This window comes from Myotis myotis, unplaced genomic scaffold (genome assembly GCF_014108235.1).
Source record: "Myotis myotis isolate mMyoMyo1 unplaced genomic scaffold, mMyoMyo1.p scaffold_m19_p_2, whole genome shotgun sequence".
In the NCBI taxonomy this organism is placed as follows: domain Eukaryota; kingdom Metazoa; phylum Chordata; class Mammalia; order Chiroptera; family Vespertilionidae; genus Myotis; species Myotis myotis.
This window is the reverse complement of record NW_023416324.1, coordinates 23,968,847-23,993,479: the sequence shown is the minus strand read 5'-3', so window position 1 is coordinate 23,993,479 and position 24,633 is coordinate 23,968,847. Positions and strand designations below refer to the sequence as shown.

General features: G+C 48.9%; 1 protein-coding gene across 1 annotated transcript; it reads right to left on the bottom strand.

Moving 5' to 3' along the window:
• Nucleotides 1-13,234: 13,234 nt before the first annotated feature.
• On the bottom strand, nucleotides 13,235-23,500 carry UTP11 (UTP11 small subunit processome component). Its single transcript, XM_036351804.1, has 8 exons — nucleotides 23,339-23,500; nucleotides 19,431-19,492; nucleotides 18,124-18,226; nucleotides 17,369-17,482; nucleotides 16,800-16,893; nucleotides 16,572-16,702; nucleotides 14,302-14,412; nucleotides 13,235-13,606 (listed from the first exon to the last, which is right to left on the bottom strand). The coding sequence occupies exons 1-8, from the start codon at nucleotides 23,399-23,401 to the stop codon at nucleotides 13,523-13,525; spliced, it is 762 nt and encodes a 253-aa protein (XP_036207697.1). The 5' UTR covers nucleotides 23,402-23,500; the 3' UTR covers nucleotides 13,235-13,522.
• Nucleotides 23,501-24,633: the final 1,133 nt, after the last annotated feature.

The following is a 24,633-nucleotide window of genomic DNA, read 5'->3' as shown; positions in this document are numbered from 1 at the left end:
TGCAGCCTGGACCCAGGGAGCCTTCCTCTACCCCACTTCACCCACCAGCGGGTCTCATCCCTCGGTCCCTCTGTCTTTCCACATGCAAGGAGGGGCTGCCTCAGGTTTGTAGCAGGCGTGGGGCCCCGTGTTATTTTTATTTCTTTTCTCTCGGCTCTCTGTCCCCAGAGGGTTCTGGGGAATAGCAGTGGCTCCGTCATTCTCACACCCGATTCATTTGCCGTTTTATGAACTCCCCGTTGATTCATCGCCTCCCTAAGTCAATGATTCACTCCTGATGGCTGTGCAGAAATCCTTCTTCAAAGGCTCCAGAGTATTCAGCTCTGAACAGGAGCAGACCTGGACCCTGCGCTGCTCCTGTTCCCCTTGCTTAGGGTGGGAAACTGTCACCATCCTGGGCCTTTCCCTGGGGCTGGCTGCCTGGGGAGGGGGGAGGGAGTGCTCCCTCTATGCAAAAGCTGCTGGAGTTGACCCCAGCAGCTCATAGACAGACCTGACCTTCCAACAAGGCCCCGTCCAGCCACTTGGGTCAACTGCCTTCTCCCACTGTCATCAATTTCGCCGGGGAAGCTCTTTATGTCTCAGGGGGAGGCAGAGAGAAGAGTGAAATGCAGGGGCTGTGAGATCAGACAGCCCTGGGTACAAATCCTGGCTCCCCCTCCTATCAGCTGTACAAACTTCAGGCCGGATACTCACCCTTTCTGTGCCTCAGTTTCCTAATACTGTGACCATGGCAGTTCCTACATCATAGAGCTATTTTGAGAGTTAAGTGGGAGGATGTACATAGAGGGCTTAGCATAAGTAGGTGATGAATGAATGAAAGCTGTTTGATTGTGGGGTCTGGGCACGGCATTGTACAAAATAAGCGAGCAGGGAAGAAAACCAAAATGTAATGAACTTTTACCACAGACCCGACTCTAACAAGTCATTTGGACATAATGCCTATCCAGCACTTATTTTATTTTTTCAGGAGAAAGGGTGCACTATTTTTATTAATATTGAGAGTGCACAGAAAAGTAGTGAAACCCAACAAAACAGCTAGATTTTTTTTAATATTTTTATTGATTTTTTTTTAGAGAGAGAGAAAGATTGATGCAAGAGCAAAGCATCCATGGGCTGCTTCCTGCATGTCCCCCACTGGAGCCACAGCCAGATATGTGCCCTGACTGGGGATTGAACCAGTAACCTTGAGGTTCACAGCATGACGCTCAACTTACTGAGCCACACCGACCAAGGCTTATTTTATACTTTATTTTCGTGATCTCACATTCGTCATTCCTATTCTGCAAATAAGGAAACTGGTACCCAGAGAGTTTCAGTGACCTGTGCAGAGCAGCAAAACTGGATAATGACAGAACCGGGGATAAAACCCGTTTGCCCTGACACCCGGACAGTGTTCTTTTTACGCTCCCTGCTGAGGTGAGCAGCACTGTCCGGTGCTTGGGGTACGTGCACAAAGCAGAGGTTTCAGAGCTCAGGACTGGGCCGGGGAGAGAAGCTGCGGACCAAGGGTGCTGGAGCTAATTGGCTAGGATCTGCTCCCCTCTCCACCAGGCTGCCATCAGGTAAATCCCATGAGGTTCAAGGAAGCTGGATGACTTGCCTGGGGTCACCAAGAAGGTCAGGAGCCCCCCTGCTGCATCCATTCAGAGTGCTGCATACGGAGTGACCCAGAGAGTCGCTAAGAATGCCTTTCTTGGCATCTGCCCAGGTTTTCATCCTGGCTGCACCACCTGCTCCTTAACACTTGCCATGCCTCAGTTTCCGCATCTGTCAAAACAAAAGAATGATCGTACCTGGCTAATAGGACTGCTGTGGAGATGAGATGAGAGATGATATAAACACTCAGAAGAAAGTCTGGAAGATTGTAAGTGCACTTTAAATGTTAGCTATAAAATTAATTTTATACATACACTATATATCATTGCTGGGCTGAAGCAGTGCAGAAAAAGAATACTGGGTGCTTTCCCACACACACACCCCGCCCCACCCCAGGATTCTCTCTCCTCCTCCTCAAAGAAGAGTTCAAGCTACCCATCCCCAGTTCACAGATGAGAAAATAGAGGCCCAAGGATGTTGAGGGACTCTCCCAAAATGACCCAGAAAATTAGTGACAGGTGCAGTCTCTCAACCTCTTCCCCATGCCTGCCTCTTTGTGGTAACCCCAGTTCCCCAATAATGTACTTCTCCCAAGGCTCTGTGAAACAGCACCCAGAGGGTCAGGGAAGGCCTCACAGACGGAGGTACCATTGAGCTGGGTCACGAAGAATGAGTAAAGGTTTGCCTCTGGGGCTCTGGGCTCAGGACCTGATTCCAAGGAGGCAAAGCCAGTCGGCCCAGCGCCCTCAGACCCCACTCATTCCTCCTTTGGGCCCTGCTCAGGACCTTCCAGCAGTGGGCTTCCACCCCTCCTTTGATCCCAGCACAGAAGATTCAACTCAAGATCAAGGCCCTAGGCCCCGTGGAGCCACCTAATATGAGACTAAGTTTGACTATAGATTCCTTCAGGTACCAACTCCTGGTTCTACTGCATCCCTGACCTGGGGCTGACCACCAAACCACGCCACAGGGCAGCCCCGCCTCAAAGGTGGGGGTCAGCTACCCAGGTCCAGGCCTCACTCCACTGTTCATCCTTAGTACAACCCAAGTTGGGTCATCGTCATCCCGGGACCTCAATATGTGAAATGGCCATTCCCTCATTTAAACATCCATCTATCCATCCTACATCCATCCATTTATCCATTCATCAGCCCACCCATCTATACAACCATTCATTCATCCATCTGCCCACCCATCCACTCGTCCATTCATTCATGCAACCCTCAACTACCCCTTTAATCATCCACCCATCTACCCAACCACCTCCCATCTAGCCCCTCATCTAACCATCCCGTTTAACAATCAGTCCCTATGTTGAGCAGCAGGAACACAGACATAAAAAAATATAGATATATTAGTCCTCCATCCTTAAAACTCTCTCAGATTAACTTCTTCCCCTCCCTACCTCTCAGTCATTTAGAGTAGGCATGTGAGGGCCCAAGTGGCATCATTGTTTGGGAGAAAACAATGAAGGCTATTGTTGCATCTATGGCTCTTGTGTGGCATGGCAACCTCCATGCCCTGTGCGTTTCTTCAGGGCCTTCCGCAAGAGGTAGTCAGTATGGCCTCTGCCTGGCTCTGGGCTTCCCTTCACTCTAATTTCTCACTCCAGAGATGCCAGGTGCTGACCTGAACTAGAGGGATTTCAAAGGGATAGGGGGAGAGGAAAGCGCTTCTGAGCATAACTTCTGCCAAGACTGAAAATCACCACTGAGACTCAGTTTTTCTACCAGAAATGGCACAGCCTCTCAGCACTAGGGAGAGATGAGGAATGTTCTGGTCCCAGGCCTGTCACTACCCAGCTGTGTAACCGTGAGCACATCCCTGCCATTCTCTGGACCTCAATTTCCCAGCCAGTGCAGTGTGAGGGGTGGTCTCTGGGTCCTCCCAGCTCTGAGATGGTCCCTCTTGATTCTCAAATCCTTTCCAGCCTGGGTGGGCCTTCCCCTCTGACAATGGAGCCTCTCTGACCGGCCCACACACAAGGAGGGGTAGGAGATGACGTGGTTGGTGTCCAGGGCCCTGAGTCCTCTGGCTATTCAACCCTCCCTCCCTGACACAAACAACCCTCAGTCACCTCCCCCTCCCACCCCCCCAGAATCTGGGCACAGCTGGGGCTTGCTTTGCCCTGGCCACCTCATGAATCACCCCTCTATGGTCCCCCCGGGGGAGTGGTCCAGGGAGCATCCTACGCCCCCTGCGGGATGAGGGCCAGAATCACGGCACTCAAGCAGGCAGTGTGTACAGGAACAATGGGGGCCTGTGGCTGACAGCCGGAATGCAGCCATTGTCCTGCCCTGGCCCCCAACCCCAAGGCCTCAGGTCCTCAGGCCGGGCAGGCTGGCGTGGGTCGGTGCGTCAGGCGCTCGTGTGCCAGGGCCGGGACACATGGCCTGCTGCTTCCCTTCTCTGGACAGGCTAGCTGGTGGGCCAATGGGCCAGGCCCCACCTCCACACACAGCCTCACAAAGGATCCCATGCACAGGGTGAGGAGAAGCAAGACGGGACCCACGGAAGCCCAGCCGGCCTCCAACCCACCCTCCCCAGGGTACCTAGAGCAGCCTCAGAGAAGGGGCCTTGAAGCTCTGAGATCCAAGCTATACATCACAGTGGGGAGGGGGACCACATTAGAATAATGCAGGATTAGAATGGGGTTGCTATAGCGACGTATTAGGGCAATACATCTAGGGAGTCCCAGCCCCTTGGTGATGTATGACTCTGCTCAGCTGAGGGGAGCAGGGGGAGGGGACCTGTCCCGCTGCTTCCAGGGAGAGCAGACACCAAACACTCTCTTTATTGGACTCCAAAAATAGGCTTCTCAGGATCCTGTCAAGACTGAGAGAGATACCCTGCCAGCCAAGCTCAGACAACCCCACTTTAGTCCATCCATGCTCAACTCTGCTGCAACTTCACACTCAGCTCCAGCCCCCCGTGCTCCCTGCCACGCTCAGCCCCTCTCCATCTCAGCCCCTCCAGGCTCTGTCCTTTCTGCCTCAATGCCAAGGACCATCCCCTACTCCCTCCCAGCATCCAATGGGATTAATAGGACTATATCTGGGGAGGAAGGGGGGTTGTCTAGAAATACTCCTCCATCAAACCACTCAAAGCTGTTAATTTGAGAGACGCCTAGAGACGAAACCTGAGGGCACACAGCAGTCTGTTCCCTTCTCACCCACAGGCCTCCCCACGCCAGAACCCCCCTCCAAGCCCAGGTCTGGGAATTTAACTTCCCTCCACATACCCCCAGGATCACCAAGAGGGTGTATAGGTGACTAGCCCCAGCAAAAAAAAAAAAAGAAAAAGAAAAAAAGAAAAAGAAATTGTATGGGGCTCCCAAGAAAGAACTCAGTAAAAGTCTTCAAGTAGCCTAACCAGTTTGGCTCAGTGGATAGAGCGTCGGCCTGCAGACTGAAGGGTCCCAGGTTCGATTCCGGTCAAAGGCATGTAGCTGGGTTGCAGGCACATCCCCAGTAGGGAGTGTGCAGGAGGCAGCTGATGGATGTTTCTCTTTCATAGATGTTTCTAACTCTCTATCCCTCTCCCTTCCTCTCTGTAAAAAATCAATAAAATATATTTAAAAAAAAAAAAAAGTCTTCAAGTAGCCTAACCACTTTGGCTCAGTGGATAGAGCATCAGCCTGCAGACAGAATCCAGGTTCGATTCTGGTCAAGGGAATGTACCTTGGTTGCAGGCACATCCCCAGTGCGGGGGGTGCAGAAGGCAGCTGATCGATGTTTCTCTCTCATCGATGTTTTTAACTCTCTCTCCCTCTCCCGTCCTCTCTGTAAAAAAATCAATAAAATATATGTTAGGGAAAAAAAGTCTTCATGTAATGTGTGTAATATTATGCAACAAAGTCAGGCCATGGGCTCCCTTTCAAAGTGCTGTATCAAGTCATTTGTACCAGCTTGTCCCATTTCAGAGGCGCTGGGCCTCAACCCCCAGGGCACTTCAAGGAAAGATTCTCTTGAGATACCCCCCTTTGCTCTATCACCTTAGCAACTTGGTGAGGAATAGGAGGAAAGACCAATTACCCCTTTTAAGAATCATCGGTGTGCCTGTGAGTATATGCCTGTCTTCCTCTGTCTTAACTTGCCTTCTGTGTACCCATGTCTGTGTGTAACTCTCATCGTGTGTGTGTGTGTGTGTGTGCGCACGCGCACACACACACACACACACACACACAACTTGCTTCCTCACTGAATGGTAATTTTTAGTTAATCCAACTGATCACAATAATTACAAAACCCAAAAGAGTCTTTCTTTTTCCTTTTGAAAGTGACGCTCTGGTCGTTTGCCGGGGTAAGGGGGTCGCTCCAGTCAAAGCTGGAAGATGCTGACAATCAAAGTTACCTCCTCCCATCAGAGAGGTCAAGGCAGGGTAGGAGACATAGCTCTCTACATGTATGCACTCCTGCCCATGAGCACACACGTATATGCTGTGGCCCTGCCCTGGTGGTGTCCCCACAATGGGAGAAACCAGGTTCATCCTTGATTGGAAAGAACCGACAAAGGGAGTTTCTGCTCTCGCTATCCTTCACCCTCTGGGTGCCTCCTTTCTAACACACAGACGTACATGCACACACATCCACTCACAGCAGAGGGGAGAGGAGGACTAAGAGAAGGTAGGTGAAGGCAGAGTGTGTGTGCCCAGAGGGCAGTTCCTGGGGTGGGGGTGGCAGGGTGCCCAGGGCATTGAGTGGGCAGGAGAGCTTCATGGCTTCCTCTCTTCTCTAGCCAGCGACCAAAGGTCAGCCCAGGCGGCTCAGCCACGTGCGGTCCATCCACCCCCGTCAGGTCATGTGAGACCAGGACCAAAGCCTCATCAACACGCCATTGTCCTCCAGAGCCCAGCCTTGTCTTGGGAGGAGAACAAGTGCCCTCCAGCCCAAGACTAGTCAGTGCCCCTGTGGTCCCTGGGCCTAAGGGGACCCTTCTGAGAAATGGGAGAGAGCAGCTCCCACTGGCACTGAGGGTGCCCGGGGTGGGAGCAGGGGGAGGAAGGACCCACTTTCTCATGTTCCCTCTGAGGGGCACATACACCAGAACATGCCACCGCCACCGCCACCCGCCCATTCCCCAAATGCTCTGGAGAGGAAATTGAGCAAAGCAGAGAGGGACGAAGAGTAGCCCTGAAGGTCATCTTGCACGTCAGCACTGGGATGGGCCCCAGAGCCCCTTGCACCCTGGCTCCCAGCCTGGACCACAACACAGGCTCCATTGACTCTTGGGCACCCTCTTTCCCAAGATGCATGCAAAGCTATGGGCTCATGGCTTCTGCCCACGGGCCCCTGGCCCCATAGGACCCACCCAGGGAAGGAGGCCAGAGCTGGATGGATGGATGGCCATGGGTGGACACAGTTCCCAAGGAGCTGGTAGAGAAAGGAAGGAATGGATGCTGCACCTACAGCAGAATCTCCTGAATCTCCCACTGCCAATCTCTAGGCCCTGTCCTACCCGACCTGGAGTAGAGGCCAAGATCTTGGGGGCCCAGCTAGGACAGACTCTGCCAGTGCCACTTCTACCCATCCCTCATCCATATTTATTCCTGGCAAAAACACCCCCACCTGCGCCACTGAGACTAAACCTGGGGCAAAGCCAGCCCGGCCCACCCTCTGTCTCCCACAAGGGAAGTCAGGTGGGGAAGGGTGGTTGTGTCTGAGGGAGGAGGATTGGAGGAAAGCCGGGCTCCAGCAAGGGGAGGGCTGCCCCAGCAGGATGACAGAGAGATGATTAAACCCACAGAGAAGATTGATAAGGGAGCTAAACAGCTGCAGCTCTGCAAGGTGGGCTGGGGACAAATCTCATCTTGTCCTGGCAGCACTCAGAGCACTGGGGGGCTGGGCCAGCAAGACTGAGCTCACGGCCTACACAAGCTCTGAGCAGGAACAGGGGTCTGCTCCCACCTTCTTCCCCCAAGGCCTCTGAGGGTGCCTTCCAGAGCCCAGCCCTCATTCCTGCCAACTCAGAGCTCCCTCCCCGCCTCACACCCCTCGGCACCTGGGCAGCCTGCCCTTCTCACCAGTGCCCCCTTCACCCACAGCATCTCTGCCACAGCTCTCACTCTCGTTATTATTAGATGTGATTTACAGCGGAAATGCTTAGTCAGACAAACCAAGACTCTCCAGACAGAGGGAGTGGGAGAGGAGAGTCCATGGGAGGTGCCCCCCTGCCGCCCTCCCCCCGGGGGCAGGGTCGTCAGAGTGAGAGACGGGCTCCAGGATGAACAGGAGGTTCATCTCTCCTATTTCTCTGGTCGGCTCCAGGCCCAGGAGCCTCACAAGAGTCTCTTGGACATCCTGACCCGTTTTCTGACCTCCCCCTGGCCTGTCAGCTTTATCCTGTCAGTCTCTTATCTTGCCTGGCAAGGGCACAGCCCAGGGACCTGAAGTCCTAAACTCAAGGTGGTTCTGCGGGGCGGTTTCCTCACACCAGGGCTGTGGTTCAGAAGGCAGCGCCTGACCCCCAGAGAGGGAGAGAGGCAGGAAAAGTGCATTGCTGGGGCCCCGGCCCCACTCTACAGGCAGAGGACCCGGGCGCTGTGCGTTCCTTCGCGTGGACGTCCAAAGGCACAAGAATCTGGGGAGCGCACACCCGCTCCTGCTTCCACCTTGCTCAGAAGAGCTCGGGGGCAGGTCCGTGTCTGCTCCCTGGGTCTCTGACTCCCTGGCAGGGAGGAACTGGGCATTGTTGCCAAAAATAAACGTTCCCTCTCCCGCTCCCTGGCTCCCGGCTCCCGCTCATTAGGATGCGTGGCGTTTGGCTGCGGTCCCACACCTTGCAGCTCATTATAAATATGCAGTCGCTGCTGGCGCTACCCCAATCATCTCTGCAATCAGAGCTTTTAATTAGGTTAATTAAATTGTATCAAATCTCGCAGGGACGCAGTTCACTGATGCTGATGAGGCAGCCAAAACAGACCCCAGCTCCTCCGCTAATGAAGGCCGCTGCTGCCTGCGCAGCCAGGGAGCCCGAGCGCATAATAAACGGAGCCTCCTCTGGGAGGAGCTGCTGCCCAGGCCTGAGCTCCGGGACCTGGCAGGGGGTCTGCATCAGCTCACCTGGCTCCAGCTTGGGCAGAGCTCCCACCCACCCGGGGACTACCCCCTTCCCTGGAGAACAGACTGGGGCAGCTTCAGGAGCCAGGGCAGGTGGGCAGTGTCAGGGCCATGAGCACCTGCCACCCCCACACAGCAGACGTAGGTGTGCCCCCAAGATCCACTGACTCCCTCTGGGGTTCCTTTCTTACTTTCCCCCCAGAATGGCCCAATAAGGCCAGAACACACACACACACAGACACGGCCCTGTCGCTGCCCCTCTGAACTGTCTTATTAACCAGGGAGGCCAGGCAGAGACCAGAAAGCTCATTCAGCCACTGGCGGCCTAGTCCCCATCTGCCATGGAGGCCATCTGCCCTGTGGGGAGTGGAGGTGGTTTTTAATGCTACCAGCCAGTAACAGGAGGGGGTGGCACCCCCATCTCCATGTGCCAGATGGACCCTGCATCTTCCCACCTCCCTACCACTCCACCTAAAGAGCCCTAAGGGGCTCTAGCCCCCCGACCTCCTGGGATCAAATTGGCTCCTTCCCTGGCCCCTGCCCATCCTGAACAGACTGTCCTAGGCCCAGGCAATCCACTGCTGGCCGCTGGAGACCACAGGCTGCAGAGCGAGGGGGCCTGCAAAGGTGCTGCCCTGCCTTTAAGCAGGAAGGCAAGTGCTGCCACCTCCAAAGGGGCTGTCCCCGACATGCTACTCAGCCTGGCTCCAACCCCCTCCTCTTAACCCTCCAGCACGGGTCTGCCGGGTCTGCCGGGTCTGCCGGGCCTGCCGCAGAGCGCTGGGGAGATAGGATGGGGAAATTTTCAGTGCTCTCGGGACAGACTGTTTCTGCTGTAGAAGCTGTTTTTTTGGTTTGGAAAGGTGTTTTTTTTCCACCCAGTAATGTGAAAACATGAAACCTGAAACCAACCCCCCACATTTGCCACCTCAGAGCCTTTGGGGTAACTAGGAGAAAGCCGTAAATGAGTCAGGCTGATTCAGAGCAGGGGGTGCTGCTCAGGTGCCTCGGGGCACCACAATTTCATTAACACTTATGATCCGAGCATGGCCGGCAGGTGACAGACGACAGGAGGAAAGGGAAAGGCTTCCCCCCACCCTCTTTTTCACCCCAAACACAGTCCCCAGATCTGCTCCTCTTGTCTAGAAACAGCTAGGCCCTTGGCTCTGTGCTGGACCAGCCCTAATGCCACCCCCAAAGCAGGGGCCCAGGGCCGTTCTACTGCCCTCGCTCCACGCAGTCTGCTTCCCTCCCACAAGAGGGGAGATGGCCACTGCCCTTCCTCAAGCCCTCCAGTGCAGCAGGAGAGAATGGACAGGGAGAACTAGGCACAAACCAGGGTTAGGGACATGCAGGGAATGAGATGGACCCAGGAATAAGGAGCAGATGGCTTACAGGGAGTGTGAAGCCGGGCGACACCCTTCCTTTGACCAGAGCATTTAGGTCCATGACGGGGCTGCCCCCTCGGCCTCCTAAGAGGTGGGCTTGAGACGGAAGCTCTGCCTGCCTGGAGTTTCACAACTTCTCTCTGATCCATGCCGGCACTTTCTGCTGAGACAGACCCAAGTTGCTGGGTGGGAGCCCTGCCAGCCGGGAGGCCCCGTGACCTGGCTGGTGAGGGAGTGCACCCTCTGACCCCAGGAGGCAGCTGCACAAGCCCAAGAAACCTGCCGGCTCAGCCCCAAGACCCAAGACGGGATCTCGAGTCTGCCCCCAATCCCTCCACTCACCTGGGGCTTTGGGCCAGGACTCCCACCCACGCTTTGGCCCGCCCTCCCCCGACAGCCTGGCACAAGGCTCTGTGAACTGACGCCCTGAGAAAGCTTGAGGAAGGGAGGCCAGCACCATACACCCACTTGCCTCACTCTTTCAAGTCCCAACAGGCCCTGGCCTGGCCAGCCCCCACAGGTCGGCAGCGCGTCTGTGTCTGCTGGCTGCCTTCCCTGCTGGAGGGCGTGCGGCTCATTGCTCTCTGCCCCGCCGCCAGCTCTAAACAAACACGCAACGCTGCGTGCGGAGACCCTACCAGGTCTTGGGGGAACCACCCTCTGGACAACCTGGGAGTCCAAGACATTTCCTCCGTGGACCTCGTTAGAAAAGGAAGGGGAAAGCTTTCCCCTGCCCAGCCCCCATCTTGGAGCCACACTAACCCCCCGCTGGGGGAGATGGGAGGGAGAAAACCTTTTTTAATAAGAGCTCTCCTCGTGGCATTAAATCCAATAAACATATTCACACCGAGCACCTATGGAGTCCAGGGTACTGCCCCCTGAAGCAGTGTGCTGAGTTGGCTGGGCGCCAGCACCCTGAGAACGAACCTGAGAAGGGGCAGCAGCTCCACCTACTGGACCCTTTCCACCCTGTCACCAGGAATCCGTTCTCCAGCAGAAAGATTTTACTCAATAAAGCCAGGGCTTGACACTCTCCTGCTTTGGTCAGAAGGGCCCTCAGCTGTGGCAACGGACCAAGTGTCTGCTGGGAGCCTGGGGGAGAAGGGAGGTTCCATGTGGTCCAGGTAGTTGCTGCGTTGGAGACTAGGGTTGCACAAGAGACCTGAACCACACAAGTTCTGACTCACAGAAATGCTCCCCACCTCTGCAGGCTGCCCACATTCCCCTTGGCACACACAGCCAGAGCAGCAGGCCAAGAGCCCAAACCACCCTCGGGCCTGGAGGGGTGGGTCCTAAGGAACCAAGCAATGGGCCAGAAGCCTGAGGTCTCACTGAACACCAAAGCCATCAGAACGCCAGGTGTGTCTTGGGTTAGTCACAAGGGACGGCCAATCTCTTCCTTTAGAATCCTGGAGCCTGAGACAGCCCTCCGTGTGACAGCAACTCCAGACACCTCGCTCTATCCCATACGATTCTGAATACTTCCAGCCTGGAACGTATGCTACTCCAAGAGGATGGCTTCCAGCTCCTCCTGGCCTGTGCACATGCCTCTCCGAGCATCACTGGGTACCTAGGTATCATGTAGGGCAGTGGTTCTCAACCTTCCTAATGCCGCGACCCTTTAATACAGTTCCTCATGTTGTGGTGACCCCCAACCATAAAATTATTTTCGTTGATACTTCGTAACTGTAATTTTGCTACTGTTATGAATCATAATGCAAATATCTGATATGCAGGATGTATTTTCATTGTTACAAATTGAACATAATGAAAGCATAGTGATTAATAACAAAAACAATATGTAATTACGTGTTTTCCGATGGTCTTAGGTGACCCCTGTGAAAGGTTCGTTCAACCCCCAAAGGAGTCGCGACCCACAGGTTGAGAACCGCTAAATGTAGGAACTAGTGTGAGTGTAACCTCCGTATGTGAAACCCCAGTGGTGAGTTCGTGTACCAGCGGGTAAGTCGTGCACGTACCTGTTCACGAGGCCTGAGCAGTCTGCGCCTTGTGCCATCTGTTAACGCGAGAGCCTGTGAGGTGCATGTACCTTGGTGTGGGCGTGCGCTTCAGGAGGCATGTCCAGTAAACGCCCTGCCACTCTTCACCTTCCTGACCAGCAGAGGCAGGAACAGACTGCTAATTGGTCTGCTCACGCCTCTGTCCAGCACCTAGGCGGCGAGCTCCTTCCCAGCCAGGACTCGTCTCTGTGTCTTACGTCTATCAACATTTACTTAGCTCCCCACCAGAAGGGAGTTCACCCAAGACTGGGAAGCACTTCCTAAAGGCAAAAGCTGCGAGCTTCTACTGCCCTGGCCCTTCCTCCTATCGTCCAGGGCCCCCAGATCTCAACCCCACTGGGGACACCATGCAGCTTTCCTGTCAGGCTTTGTACAGGAACCCGGCAGTTACGAGAACCTAACTTTTAACGATTTTTTGTTCCAATCCTTAAAATCCATGCATAGCTGTTCCCCCTCCAGGGGACGGGTTGTAAGCAAGCCTCCCAGAATCCTGCTCTTCCCACATTTCCTCTGAGTGTGTTCAGTTCTGCCCGAAGGGCTTTGGCCCACCAACCCTATATGGGCAGGTTAGGGACAGGTGGGACTCTGGGAAGAGAAGGAAGCTACCACACACCACCTAGGGTCCAATTCTCCAAGAGGAAGAAGGGCTGTTCCAAGCCATTTACAGCCTCGGACTCACAAGTTGGCCGGGAGCACAGAGGGCAGGAACAGAGAGCTGGGTCTGTGCTGATCTGAGCTTCAATAGAGAAGAGGTGGCCCAGTGGGTTCCTAGTTCCAAGGGTTTCTATCTACAGCTTAAAGTGTAAGAAAAAACTCCTCCCTGGCTAACTAATGAAGCCATACACCCAACAAATGCAGAATGAAGAGTAAAAATCAGTCTATCCTCTGGATAAAACATTATGTAAACATGAAAAATAAGATTTAATTTTTTCTATGAGCATATATTGCATTGCTGTTTTAAAATTTAGTGATGTTCAAATGGATAAGAGCAAAGTGAAAAATAAGTTATTTAAGTGAAAAAACTAAAATATAATTACAAAAATATCTAGCGCATACCTCTACAAAATGGAGGCGATAAGCCAGAATGCTCATACTGTTCACCTCCACCACTGTCCGAGCTCCCAGCACTGTAAGTATGCAACAGCTATTTATTGTTCTAGAATAAGTATTGGCATTAAAATGAACTCATTTATTTCCCAAACTTGCTGTAATGAGATATGAAGCTTTCATAATTTAAAAAAAAGTAAGTATATAAAAATAAGACTAATTTCACAACCCAAAACCATAAGAGGGGAAAGGAGCATTGATGTTGTTTATATCAAATGTCAGATCTGCAATAAATTATAATTACAAACAGGAACACCATCGCATTTATAGGAATGGAATTTGAAGTTACTGGGGGGAAAGGACATAGAATTCTTTTCCATTTGGAATGACAAGGCTTATCTATAACACTTCAACGTTTCCGGCGACTCTGAAATTTGTAAATAGCAGGGGAGTTCACCGTTTCTTTCTTCACCTTCACCTTCCGAGTTTTATCCTATAAAAAAGTAAAAGGTTACCAGTACATAGCAGGAGAGGCTTTTGTAAAACAGGGAAGTTAGTAACTACCTATTAGGAAACCCTTCATTCTGCCCTTGTCAAAGTGCAGGAGAGACGAGCCCCACCCCAAGGCAACCCCAGGAGGCACGAATCAACTTCCCCGCTGGGCACCTACTGCGTAGATTCTTGGGAAAACTGAGAAGGTACTCAAATCATTTTTTTGGGGGGTAGGGCTTATTCTCTCACAAACCCCAGTTGAGAAAGGCACAACGCAATGATCTGCAAAGCTGAAGAATTTGACATTTAGAGGAATCATAATATGAAAGGGGCATCTTATATTCCTCAGCTCTGTTATTTATCTACACAATGTTGCCTATTTTTAAACACCAATGAGAGACACGCACTGTTTTGTTAACCTGTTTAAATGTTAAAGATAGCTGCTCATAAGCTATAAAGTTCATATGCTACCCGATCCTACCCTTTGCTGTTCCAGAGCACTGACTAATAAGCCTCTTATTACCTTCTTCATCAAGGCACATTTCAACACTGTCAGAGCAGCAGACACTGGCTCAAACCGCTGCCCCTGAGGAGCAGACATTTTCACCGGGGTTGATTTACACACAGCTGAAATCCAGCCTCAGTTAAGACCTTCACAAGGGGAAAAAAAAAGAAGGCCTAAGGCTCGCTCCTCACCAGAAGATCTTTGCGCGTTTGAATTTTCTGTGCAATGACGAACAATTTCCTCTCGCGTTCAATCCGCTGTGTCAGGCAGTTATACTGCTTTTGCCTTTCTTTAGCGATCCGCTGCAGAGGAAACACACACATGTTCAATAAAACACTTCACAGGACAAAAAATAAGTAAGAAACTGTTTCTTAATCCACTTAAGCCCCAATGCATAAATGGTTTTACCAACTCCCTTCTTACACCAGAATAGATGACACTGTATGTTACTAACAAGTAAGGATACTATAAAGCTGTCCATTTTAGGAACATCACATCTTGAGCTGAACTTCCAGAGCCTTGGAGACTGGCCCGGGACACGTGGTTCACCTGGAGCAGAGTCAGGACTGTCCCGAGCCTCACGGTCCTCAGGAATCTTTCCACTACTACCCTCAGCTGCTTCAACCTTCATGTGAGTGTCCGGTTACCTAAGGTGATGCAGAATGAGCCAGTACTGGAAACCCTCACACAGGGAGTGGGGGAAAGAGAAGGGCACCAGGCAGTGTACGGGTGCCGGAGAACCGCAGCTGAGAGCAGGCATTTGTCAGCGGTAGCTGACCTGAGAATTCCCACTGCTGATGATGCCTCCAGCACCAGTGTTCCTTCCATTTGGGGGCATTGTAAACCTCTAAGAAACTGAGGAAAGCTTTGGGTTGTTTCTTGAAATAAATGTACTTATGTGTGTACAGATTTGTAGGGCTCTTCTCTCATGGAACCCAGTTGAGAAAGGTAGAACCTTTTATTTTTCTTAAAATTTTTTTAAATGTTTTTACTGATTTCAGAGAGAGAGAAGGAAGAGAGAGAAACACCGATGTGAGAAAGAAACACTGATCAGCTGCCTCCTGCACGACGCCCAGTGGGGATCAAGCCCACAACCCAGGAAAGTGCCCTGACTGCGGATGGAACCAGCAACCTCCTGGTGCATAGGATGACGCTCAACCAGCTGAGCCACAGCAGTCAGGATAAGAAAGGCAGAGCTAAAGTATCTCAATGTACATACACGTAGATACCTATTTGCTCAAAATGTCAGTGGGAAGAGGGTGTTCAGATTCCTAAAGCCCATTTGTGGACTGCCCACCCCTTCCAACTTACAGACTGAGCATTCCTTTGCAATCCACCCACAGCAGTCTCTTAATAAAAATAATTTTCCTTTAAACACAACTATCAAAAGAAACATTACTAGACAAAAATGGCGAGATCCAAACTTTCCCAATTTCTCAAAAGTTATGTTAGTGAACTCTTTCTACACAGGAATTGGGAACTCTCATCTCCGTAGGGACTACCACAATACTTGAAAAGCATCAGTGACACAGCTAATTGAAAATACAACTAATTGGCAAACAGGGTTATCACGAGAACACTAGTCAGCCGGCTCCTCAGCTGGAAGTGTTATCTGCATAGAGGGGAATATTGCTGGGCCTCAGCCTTAAACAATTGCCTGATTCTAGCATAGTCTCACAGCAGTGGCTTCAGACAGCTTTTGTTTTCACTTTATTGCACAGGCTGTCAAATTTATGGGATTACCGAATATAGTCAAACTAATTAGGGGTATTTATATTACTAAGGCAAGTTTAGCTGCCTCTGAGCTAGAGAAACTGCTGTGAAATTAAACATTGGAAGCAAAGCTGATGCGGAATAAATGATTCAAATCAAAACAGAACAGCTGTCTGACTGAAACACATTGACAGCATTTTTTTTTTTTTTTAATGAATCAGTCAGAAGTGAGAGTTCAACTCCAGAAGGCTTTGAGAAAAGCATGTCTTCTGCACAAACCCAGTTATGGTGATGGAAAACACCACAAGGAAGAGTCAATACAAAATTTTGGTACAAATGCATAATATGAAAGACTTTTTGATACATGTATTCACTGCTAAAGGTTCGATATCAAAGGTATAGCAGACCCCTTAATCTTCAGTGCCCTCTCCTTTCTCTGTATTTTAAAACTGTTGGCACCTGTTATAAGCCTTAAACGCACAAAGCCCAGGGTTAGAGCTAGAATTCAAATGAAGGTCAAAAGGCCAACACCTATGCTCCTGACCACTAGGCTACCCATCTTCCAATCTGAGAAACCCAGGAACTCTTCTCCACTCCCATCCCCATCATCAAAACCTCCTTCTACTTTTCTAAGGGAACTTGATGTGTTTTCCACAAATAATTATTTTAAATTTGGTGACCAAAAAAAAAAGGAATCTAGATCCTCCCACCCCTAAATTCAGACCCAAAGAAAAATGGAGTAAATTACCTTAAGTCGAGTCTGATGAGTAACTCCTTTCACTTTCTCCTTCTGCAAGGTCTCGATGGTGGGTCTATTAAAGACTCTGTCCACTAATTCCGGGGCAGTTCGCAGGTGAGTTGCAATATCAAACCGCTCAACTAAAAGTCAAGACAATCCTTCAAGCACTGTCTCTAACACCAAACAACACAGAAAAAATATGCGAGACCGTCCCAGGAACCTTCAAACATTCCATACCTTCCTTTTTAGTGTCAAAAAAGAACACATGCTTATTCTGTTGCTTTCCCTGGAAGTCCAGCAGGTGGAGCTCTGATTTCAGCCTTTCGATTTTCTAGAATACAGAATAGGGTCTCATTTTACATTGGGGCTCTCACAGGGTATCAGAAATGAATTTGCCAAAGTTTAAACCATTTCACATCATTATCACCAACCAGCAGAGAAACTGCTTCATTCTTTTAAAGGAGAGGACTGGTAAAATTTATCAAGCTCCAACCACATGGCAGGCTTGGCATAATCCAAAACGCATTTAATCCTTACAACAACCTATGAGACAGAAATGAGGAAAGAGCTTCACAGCGGTAAATCTGTCCATAATCTTGGGCTAGTAAGTGGTAGAGCCAGAATTCAAACTAAGTCTGTCTCATTCCCCACATGAAACCCTTTCCACTCTACCATGCTTCTAAGTCACTTTCACAATTAATTAAGCATACAATGCCAGAAGAAATCAACATATCATTTTGGTCGAGGGATTTATATTTTTCTTAACCAACGAAAACACATCAGAACAAAGAGTTTTCGGTTGTTACCTTCGCTTCCGCAACCCTTTTCATTTCTATATATTTGACATCCTGAGTTCTCATCAGTTTCAGCTGTTCTGGAGTTACTTCTTCCTTAGTCTGCGGGATAACATGAACTCCATCCTGAAATCCAAATTCCAAAGACACATTCCCTATTAGATTAAAATCATTTCTAAGCTGTTGACGTAGTTCATGGTTGGAACAAAAAGACAACCCAAAGCTTTATGCAACAGCAATTCCATGCACTAGGCCCTCAAGGCGCACGGTCAATTTAGCACATCCAGTCTTCCACTCTTATAATGGCTCCAGGCATAAGACTGCTCAGAGCCAGGGGCAGAAATGCTTGCTGCTCATGAAGGGGCAGTTTTGCTTTGGATACTGGCCAACGCAGCACCTGGACCAACCAGGCCAGTGATGGCAAACCTATGACACACGTGTCAGAGGTGACACGCGAACTCGTTTTTTTGGTTGATTTTTCTTTGTTAAATGGCATTTAAATATATAAAATAAATATCAAAAATATAAGTCTTTGTTTTACTATGGTTGCAAATATCAAAAAACTTCTATATGTGACACGGCACCAAAGTTAAGTTAGGGTTTTTCAAAATGCTGACACGCCGAGCTCAAAAGGTTCGCCATCACTGCCCTAGTTGGTAGAAAGAGGCTAAGTAAAGGCCAAGATTCTTTCTCTCCACCTCCTCCCCCATCCTTATTTCCTTATTGAGTTGGAGCTCAAAACACTAACTGATCCATTAGACACCCACCTGGAGTTTAACTCGAGTCATTTTATAGTAGAATTCATCTGGATTTTTTTCAAGAGCTTTCTTTCGAAGAGCTCTGAGGTATTCTTGCTTTTTCCGGTAGTCACTAAAAAGCAGGTTAAACAAGGTTCATACCAAGAAAGAAAAACACAACAATAACACAACAAGCAAACTTTACAAGGAGCTAAAGTTCGCACAAAATGAAACTCAAAAAGCCAAAGCAAAAAAAAAGCAATGACTACATTGGATTCACACTCCACTGTCACTGATGTTGAGCTTCTCTCTCTGCAGGTCTTCTCCTGGTCAAATCTTACGTGAAATTAACTGTCCTATCTCACATATGTTTTAGTGCCATTTGTATCATTACAAGGAGAGACCAAACAACGCACAAATTAAAGCTGGGTTCTGATTCAAGCTTTGGGCACCAAGTGACCAAATAAGATTCAGAAACTACACAATACTTTATAGCCAAGTAACCAGAATCATGGATTCTGGAGCCAGACACCCTGGGTTCAAACTCTGATTCTACCACTTCTGGCTGAGTAATCTTGGATAAGTTAGTTAACCACTCAGTATCCCCATTTAATCTGTAAATGATATGATAACAGTAGTATCCCAGAAGGCTGTTGGGAGGAATAAGTGAGTGGAAAAGTTGTAACTCCCCTGGAACACTGCCTGCCCAGTAGCAGCCCTCAGTTATTATTATTAGCCTTAAAAACTCGGAGACCCAGAGCAGCCCATCGCCCACCATCTGTACCAGGAGTATAAAAAGGACTTCAACTAACAAATCATCATAAAGTATTCTGCAAATAAAGTGCTGGCGAAGAAGAAGAATGGGGATAATTGTTTTGTAAAATGTTTTCAGAGTTCATTATCACCCACGCTCAGTCCCATGAATCCATCTTTCACATCTCTTCATTCCACACCACACACATGGTGATGTAAGAGACTCAGCAACTGGAATTTTAGATTTTATCTTGCACTTCAAGAAAAGGGAGTGAAAAAAGACTCAGCTTTTGGCTCAAACACCAAGGCAGGGGCAAATCAAAGCCACTATGAGAAAATGATCTGTAGCAACACAATAAAAAAAAAAAAAAAACTCACAATGCAACTACAGTTAAATAAATAATGCTCTGCTAAACAAAGACAGAAGTTTAGGGTCACAGACAAGTATGTGACAGGCTGCCAGAGCTTTGGCCATTTTATCAATGGCAGGAAATTATCCCGTTGGACACTCAGGCAATTCAACTGCAGCGCAGAGAGATTGGAAGCTTTCTTGGCAGCATCTCTACTGAAAAGACTGAACTCACTTTGCACGAATTTTGTAATCTTTCTTTTTCTCCAGCAAGCCCAGATGTTTTCGAAAGCCAGGCTAGAAAACAAAAGAAGAAAAAGTGTTACGTTTCCTCACAACATGATGGGAACACGCATCTCTGGGGCGCTCAGTCAATCCATGTCCTTGGAGCCAATGTGCTCCCCTATCCCTCCCCTCCCCCAACTGGTCTCTGCCTGAGGATGAGAGGAGCTGTGCAGGTGCCAGAGAGGCCATCAGCACTGCCGTAGTAGTTGTCCTGGCCTATTAAGGACAGAGAAAGGCAACAATGACTCGGCACTAAGCAAGCAGTTGCCAGTTGTACTAAAATTACTACAGACTTAATCCAAGGGTTTATAAAATACTACGAAGGGAAAATATAGTAAGAGGCAACTGTGGTAAGAGAGCTAAATTTAGAGACTGGAGAATTGGATTCAAATCCAAGCTTTGCCTCTTACCAATTTGTGACCTTGGACTTAACTTCTCTGAGCTGCTGTTTCCCAACTAGAAAATGAAAATAATAGTACCTATTTCTCGTGGTTATCGTAAGGATTCCATAAACCTCTGTGAGTGGTAGTGTCTGGACTTGGCTTGGCACATAACAGGTGCCCAGCATATGTTTACTGTTATTATTATACCTTTGGTACAAAGTATGAAAGAAAACCACGTATGACAGAACATACTTTCTATGACACAGAACTTGGACAGCACAGAAGGTACAAGGATTATATCTTGCTATTATCTTTCCACAAGCCACCATTTGTTGAGCATTTAATATATATCAGGGTCTGAGCTAGATGCTTTTGCATAAAGTATCCTAACAGGCCACATTTATTAAGTACTTACTCTGTTACAGAGCAATCTGCTTTGCTCATCAATTATGATCACATTTAATCCCCACAACTATCATGGAAAGTAGGTAAAGTAAAGAAACGGCTATCCCAATATCCCAAAGGGGAATAAAGTTTAGAGAATGATTTGCCAAGAACACAGAACTAGTAAGTGGCAAAGCTGGAATTAGAATCCATTCTATCTGGGGCCACAGTCTGTACTCTTCCCCTCCCCATTAGAATGCATCCTTTTCTGCTCTGAACAATCTTAACTTCTTTTTTTAGAGAATTTTTATGAGTTTATTTGAGCCAAACTGATGACATATACAGGGGAGCAAGACATCAAATGCTCCCTAATCTCAGCTTTTGAGGAACTGCATACACTTCTCCACTGTTTAAACTTGTATAATAATTTTTAACAGTCATCTTTCTCATCTATCATCTCTGAAGTGATGCAATAAAGAATTCAATATTTAAAAATAATACCCGCCGAAACCGGTTTGGCTCAGTGGATGGAGCGTTGGCCTGCGGACTGAAGGGTCCCGGGTTCGATTCCGGTCAAGGGCATGTGCCTTGGTTGCGGGCACATCCCCGGTGGGGGATGTGCGGGAGGCGGCTGATCGGTGTTTCTCTCTCATCGATGTTTCTGGCTCTCTGTCTCTCTCCCTTCCTCTCTGTAAAAAATCAATAAAATATATATTAAAAAAAAAAAAAAAAAATAATACCCAAAACCTCTCCTGATAATTTTTATTTTAATTACAGCAGATAAAGAAGACTGACAGAGAATAGAAAAAGAAAACTCAAGGGTCAAATGGGCAACATCATGAGGCAGAAATCTTGAAAGCTCCATGTCACTTGAATGTATATCGGCATTATAGAAAAAATCCTGGCACTGCATCTGAAATAGTTCACATAGCTACACCACCCCCTCCATACAGAATATCTTCAATAGCTCCCCACTACCTCAATGAAGAATCAATAGGATAAAGTCCAAACTTGACCCAAATAGGAAGTGCTCTTGTCAATGTGTTTGCCAACCTTTACAGAGGGCCTTCTCCACACCTCTCCCACGAAGACCCCCTGTTCCTATTCAGACATGGCCATGTCTTATTCACTACCTGCCCTGAAAGCCCTCTGTCTCCTCTGCTAATCTAAACCAACTACTTACAACTATGACTCTAGACCAGCCGTGGGCAAACTACAGCCCACGGGCCGAATCCAGCCAGTTTGAAATGAATAAAACTAAAAAAAAAAAAAGACCGTACCCTTTTATGTAATGATGTTTACTTTGAATTTATATTAGTTCACACAAACACTCCATCCATGCTTTTGTTCCGGCCCTCCGGTCCAGTTTAAGAACCCATTGTGGCCCTCGAGTCAAAAAGTTTGCCCACCCCTGCTCTAGACACACATTCAATCTCTTTAAGCATCAGATGCCTCATTTGTAAAATGAGGACCACGTCCCCCGCATAGGGATGCTGTGGGATTATATGAGATAATCCTTGTACAGCATGTTGAGCTGTACCTAACGTACAGTCAGTGCTAAAAAAGTGACAGCTACTATCACTGCCTTTCAAGTCCAACAAGTTTCATCATGATGCTTTCTCTCATCATCTCTACTCTTCCCACTCAAATTCCTCATTTGGCATTTTTTATGTGCCACCTCTTATAAAATTGCCTCTTTATTCATCTTTTAGTAGCCTCTGGATTCAAAACACTTGGTCTGATTCTTGGCTTTGCCACTTGCCAACTATAGATACATGTCTTTGGGCAAATTACTTACCCTATCTGAACCTTAGTATCCTCACCTGCAAATGTGAAAACACAATAGTACACTTCCACCCACTGTTGGGAGTTATGTAAATGAGATCATGAGAGGACAGCATTTTGCACTTTGTCTGGCTCAGGCACACAGTAAGCACTTCTAGCTATGATTACTTTTAGCTGGATCCACACACAGGTCCAAACAAGGTCGCAAATTACACTATTGTTCCCAGCACACCACGAGCACACACCAAGTAAACAATAAATGCCTGATAAATGCGATTAAGCAGGAACACTGAACTGTGGTTAAGAGACCTTAGTTCACCGGGCCGGCGTGGCTCAGTGGTTGAGCATCGACCTATGAACCAGGAGGTCATGGTTGGATTCCCAGTCAGGGCACAAGCCTAGGTTGTGGGCTTAATCCCCATGTGTGGGGCATGCAGGAGGCAGCCAATCAATGATTCTATCTCATCATTGATGTTTCTATCTCTCTCTCCCTCTCTCTTCTCTGAAATCAATAAAAATATTTTTTTAAAAAAGGCCTTAGTTCCATTCCATCAGCTGGCCACACAACTTTAGGCACATCCATCTCCCTATTTCTCATCTGTAAAATGAAGCCTTTCTGAATCGGTATTATGGGATTCCCACAATTTGTCTTGCAGGTGTAGAAATGGAATAAATTAATTCTGCATACATTAAGCGAATGTCTACTCAACCTCCCCCAACACACACCCTCCAGAGAAGTCCTACAAATGTTTATTCGGCCTGAATTTGGTGTTTGTCACTGGGGCACGTCACTTCATCTCTCTGAGCCTCAGTTTCCTCATCTGTAAAATGGGGGTGAAAAACACCAACATTACAGGGTGAGACATAAACAAAAAGCCCACGATGATGACACTATACTCATAACATCGGTTCTCTTCGGCCACCGCCCCTACACGCAGCGAGCGGAGCCGAGCACCTTTGGATGGGGGTGCCAGTTCCAGCCGGGGCACTTACTGGCTGGGTGAGCTTCGACTTCAAGTTCCGCAGGGGTCAAGCCCTTTACACACAGCACCCCATTTAGTTATCTCACTTAAAACTTGCAAGATAGTTTTGGTTATCCCCGTGCTCTCCCCAAAAAAGAACGACAGGTCCTTCTTCGCAGAGCCAAGAGGCTCCACCCCAGCCACGCCGGCGTCATCACCATACATCTGCATTGATTTACTCGCAGTGTCAGAGTACAGACCCGGGCCCGCAAGCAAAGAGGGGGTTGGGGCGAGAGAAGCACATGGGGCCAGAGCCGGCGCTCGTGGATCCGGTGAGGTCTTACCTGGCTTCGCTCTCGGTGTTCCCGCTGTCGGGACTTAGCTGCCTTCCGAAAAGCCGCCGACATAGCTGCTCACGCCTGGGAAAGCTCAGTAGACAACGCTGGTGCCGCACCACCTCAGTCTCCGGGTCCACTGAACCTACAGGAAACGGGCCTAGCCGCGGAGGCTTAGGACCGCCCACCTCCTCTCCACAGCCTATGCGGCGCCAGCTTTTCCGGAAGTACGTCCTCTAGCAAAGGCGTCCACCACAGGCGGCTTCTGGGAAATGTAGTCTAGTGTCCTGACTTGACAAGGGCCAGTTCTTATTCGCCAGAGCTTGTCCACGTGTACTTCGCCTTCGCGCTCGGCTCCGCGTTGGCACCTGGGAACACGTGTCTGGCACTGCCCTCGGCTGAGCGGGCCTTGGAGTTTGCGCATGCGCAGTGACCTGTGGCTGTGCTCCACTTGCCGTATTTACCCGGTGCATTTAAAGCCAGGAGCTGTGTGAATTTTACAGTGTACTGGAAAAGAGCACTCAATAGAGAGACAACGGACTCTAAAATCATGTCTGACTCTGCTACTTATTGGCTGTGTGACTTTTGACAAGTCACTTGACTTTAATGAGCATCATTTTTCTCATCCATAAAACAATAATACTAGCATGCACTGCGTGCCTCATAGGGCCATCAAGGAGCTCACAGTTGAATGGAGGAGTCATACCATAGCAATAGTTTTAAAGTTCTGAGCCTTATCCCCTCAAGAGAATGGCTGGTTGGCAGAATGAGTGTCAGGGGCAGTACAATGTAAATGATTAGGTCCATGAACCATGGAGGTGTGTTCTGATTCTAACTGCTGCCAATCAAGACAAAGTTAGCGTCATTCAACCTTGGTCTCCCCATCTGTAAAAGTAAGGTAATGCTACTATACCCACAGAATGGTTGTGAGCATTAAATGAAATAATATGTTTAAAATGCTGTGTTCAGCCCAGTTTGACTCAGTGGATAGAGCATAGGCCTGCAGACTGAAGGGTCCCGGGTTTGGGTTTGATTCTGGTCAAGGGCACATGCCCGGGTTGTGGGCTCCATCCCCAGTAGGGGATGTGCAGGAGGCAGCCAATCAATGATTCTCTCCCATCATTGATGTTTCTATCTCTCTTTCCCTCTCCCCTCTTCTCTGAAATCAATTTTTTAAAGTTTTTTAAAGAATTTTTTTAAAATGCTGTGTTCACAATCAATTAGAGCTATTATTGTTTTTATTATTACTAAACCTAACTGTAAGGACAGAGAGTGTTGGGCACAGCAGAGCCCTCGTGAGGGAT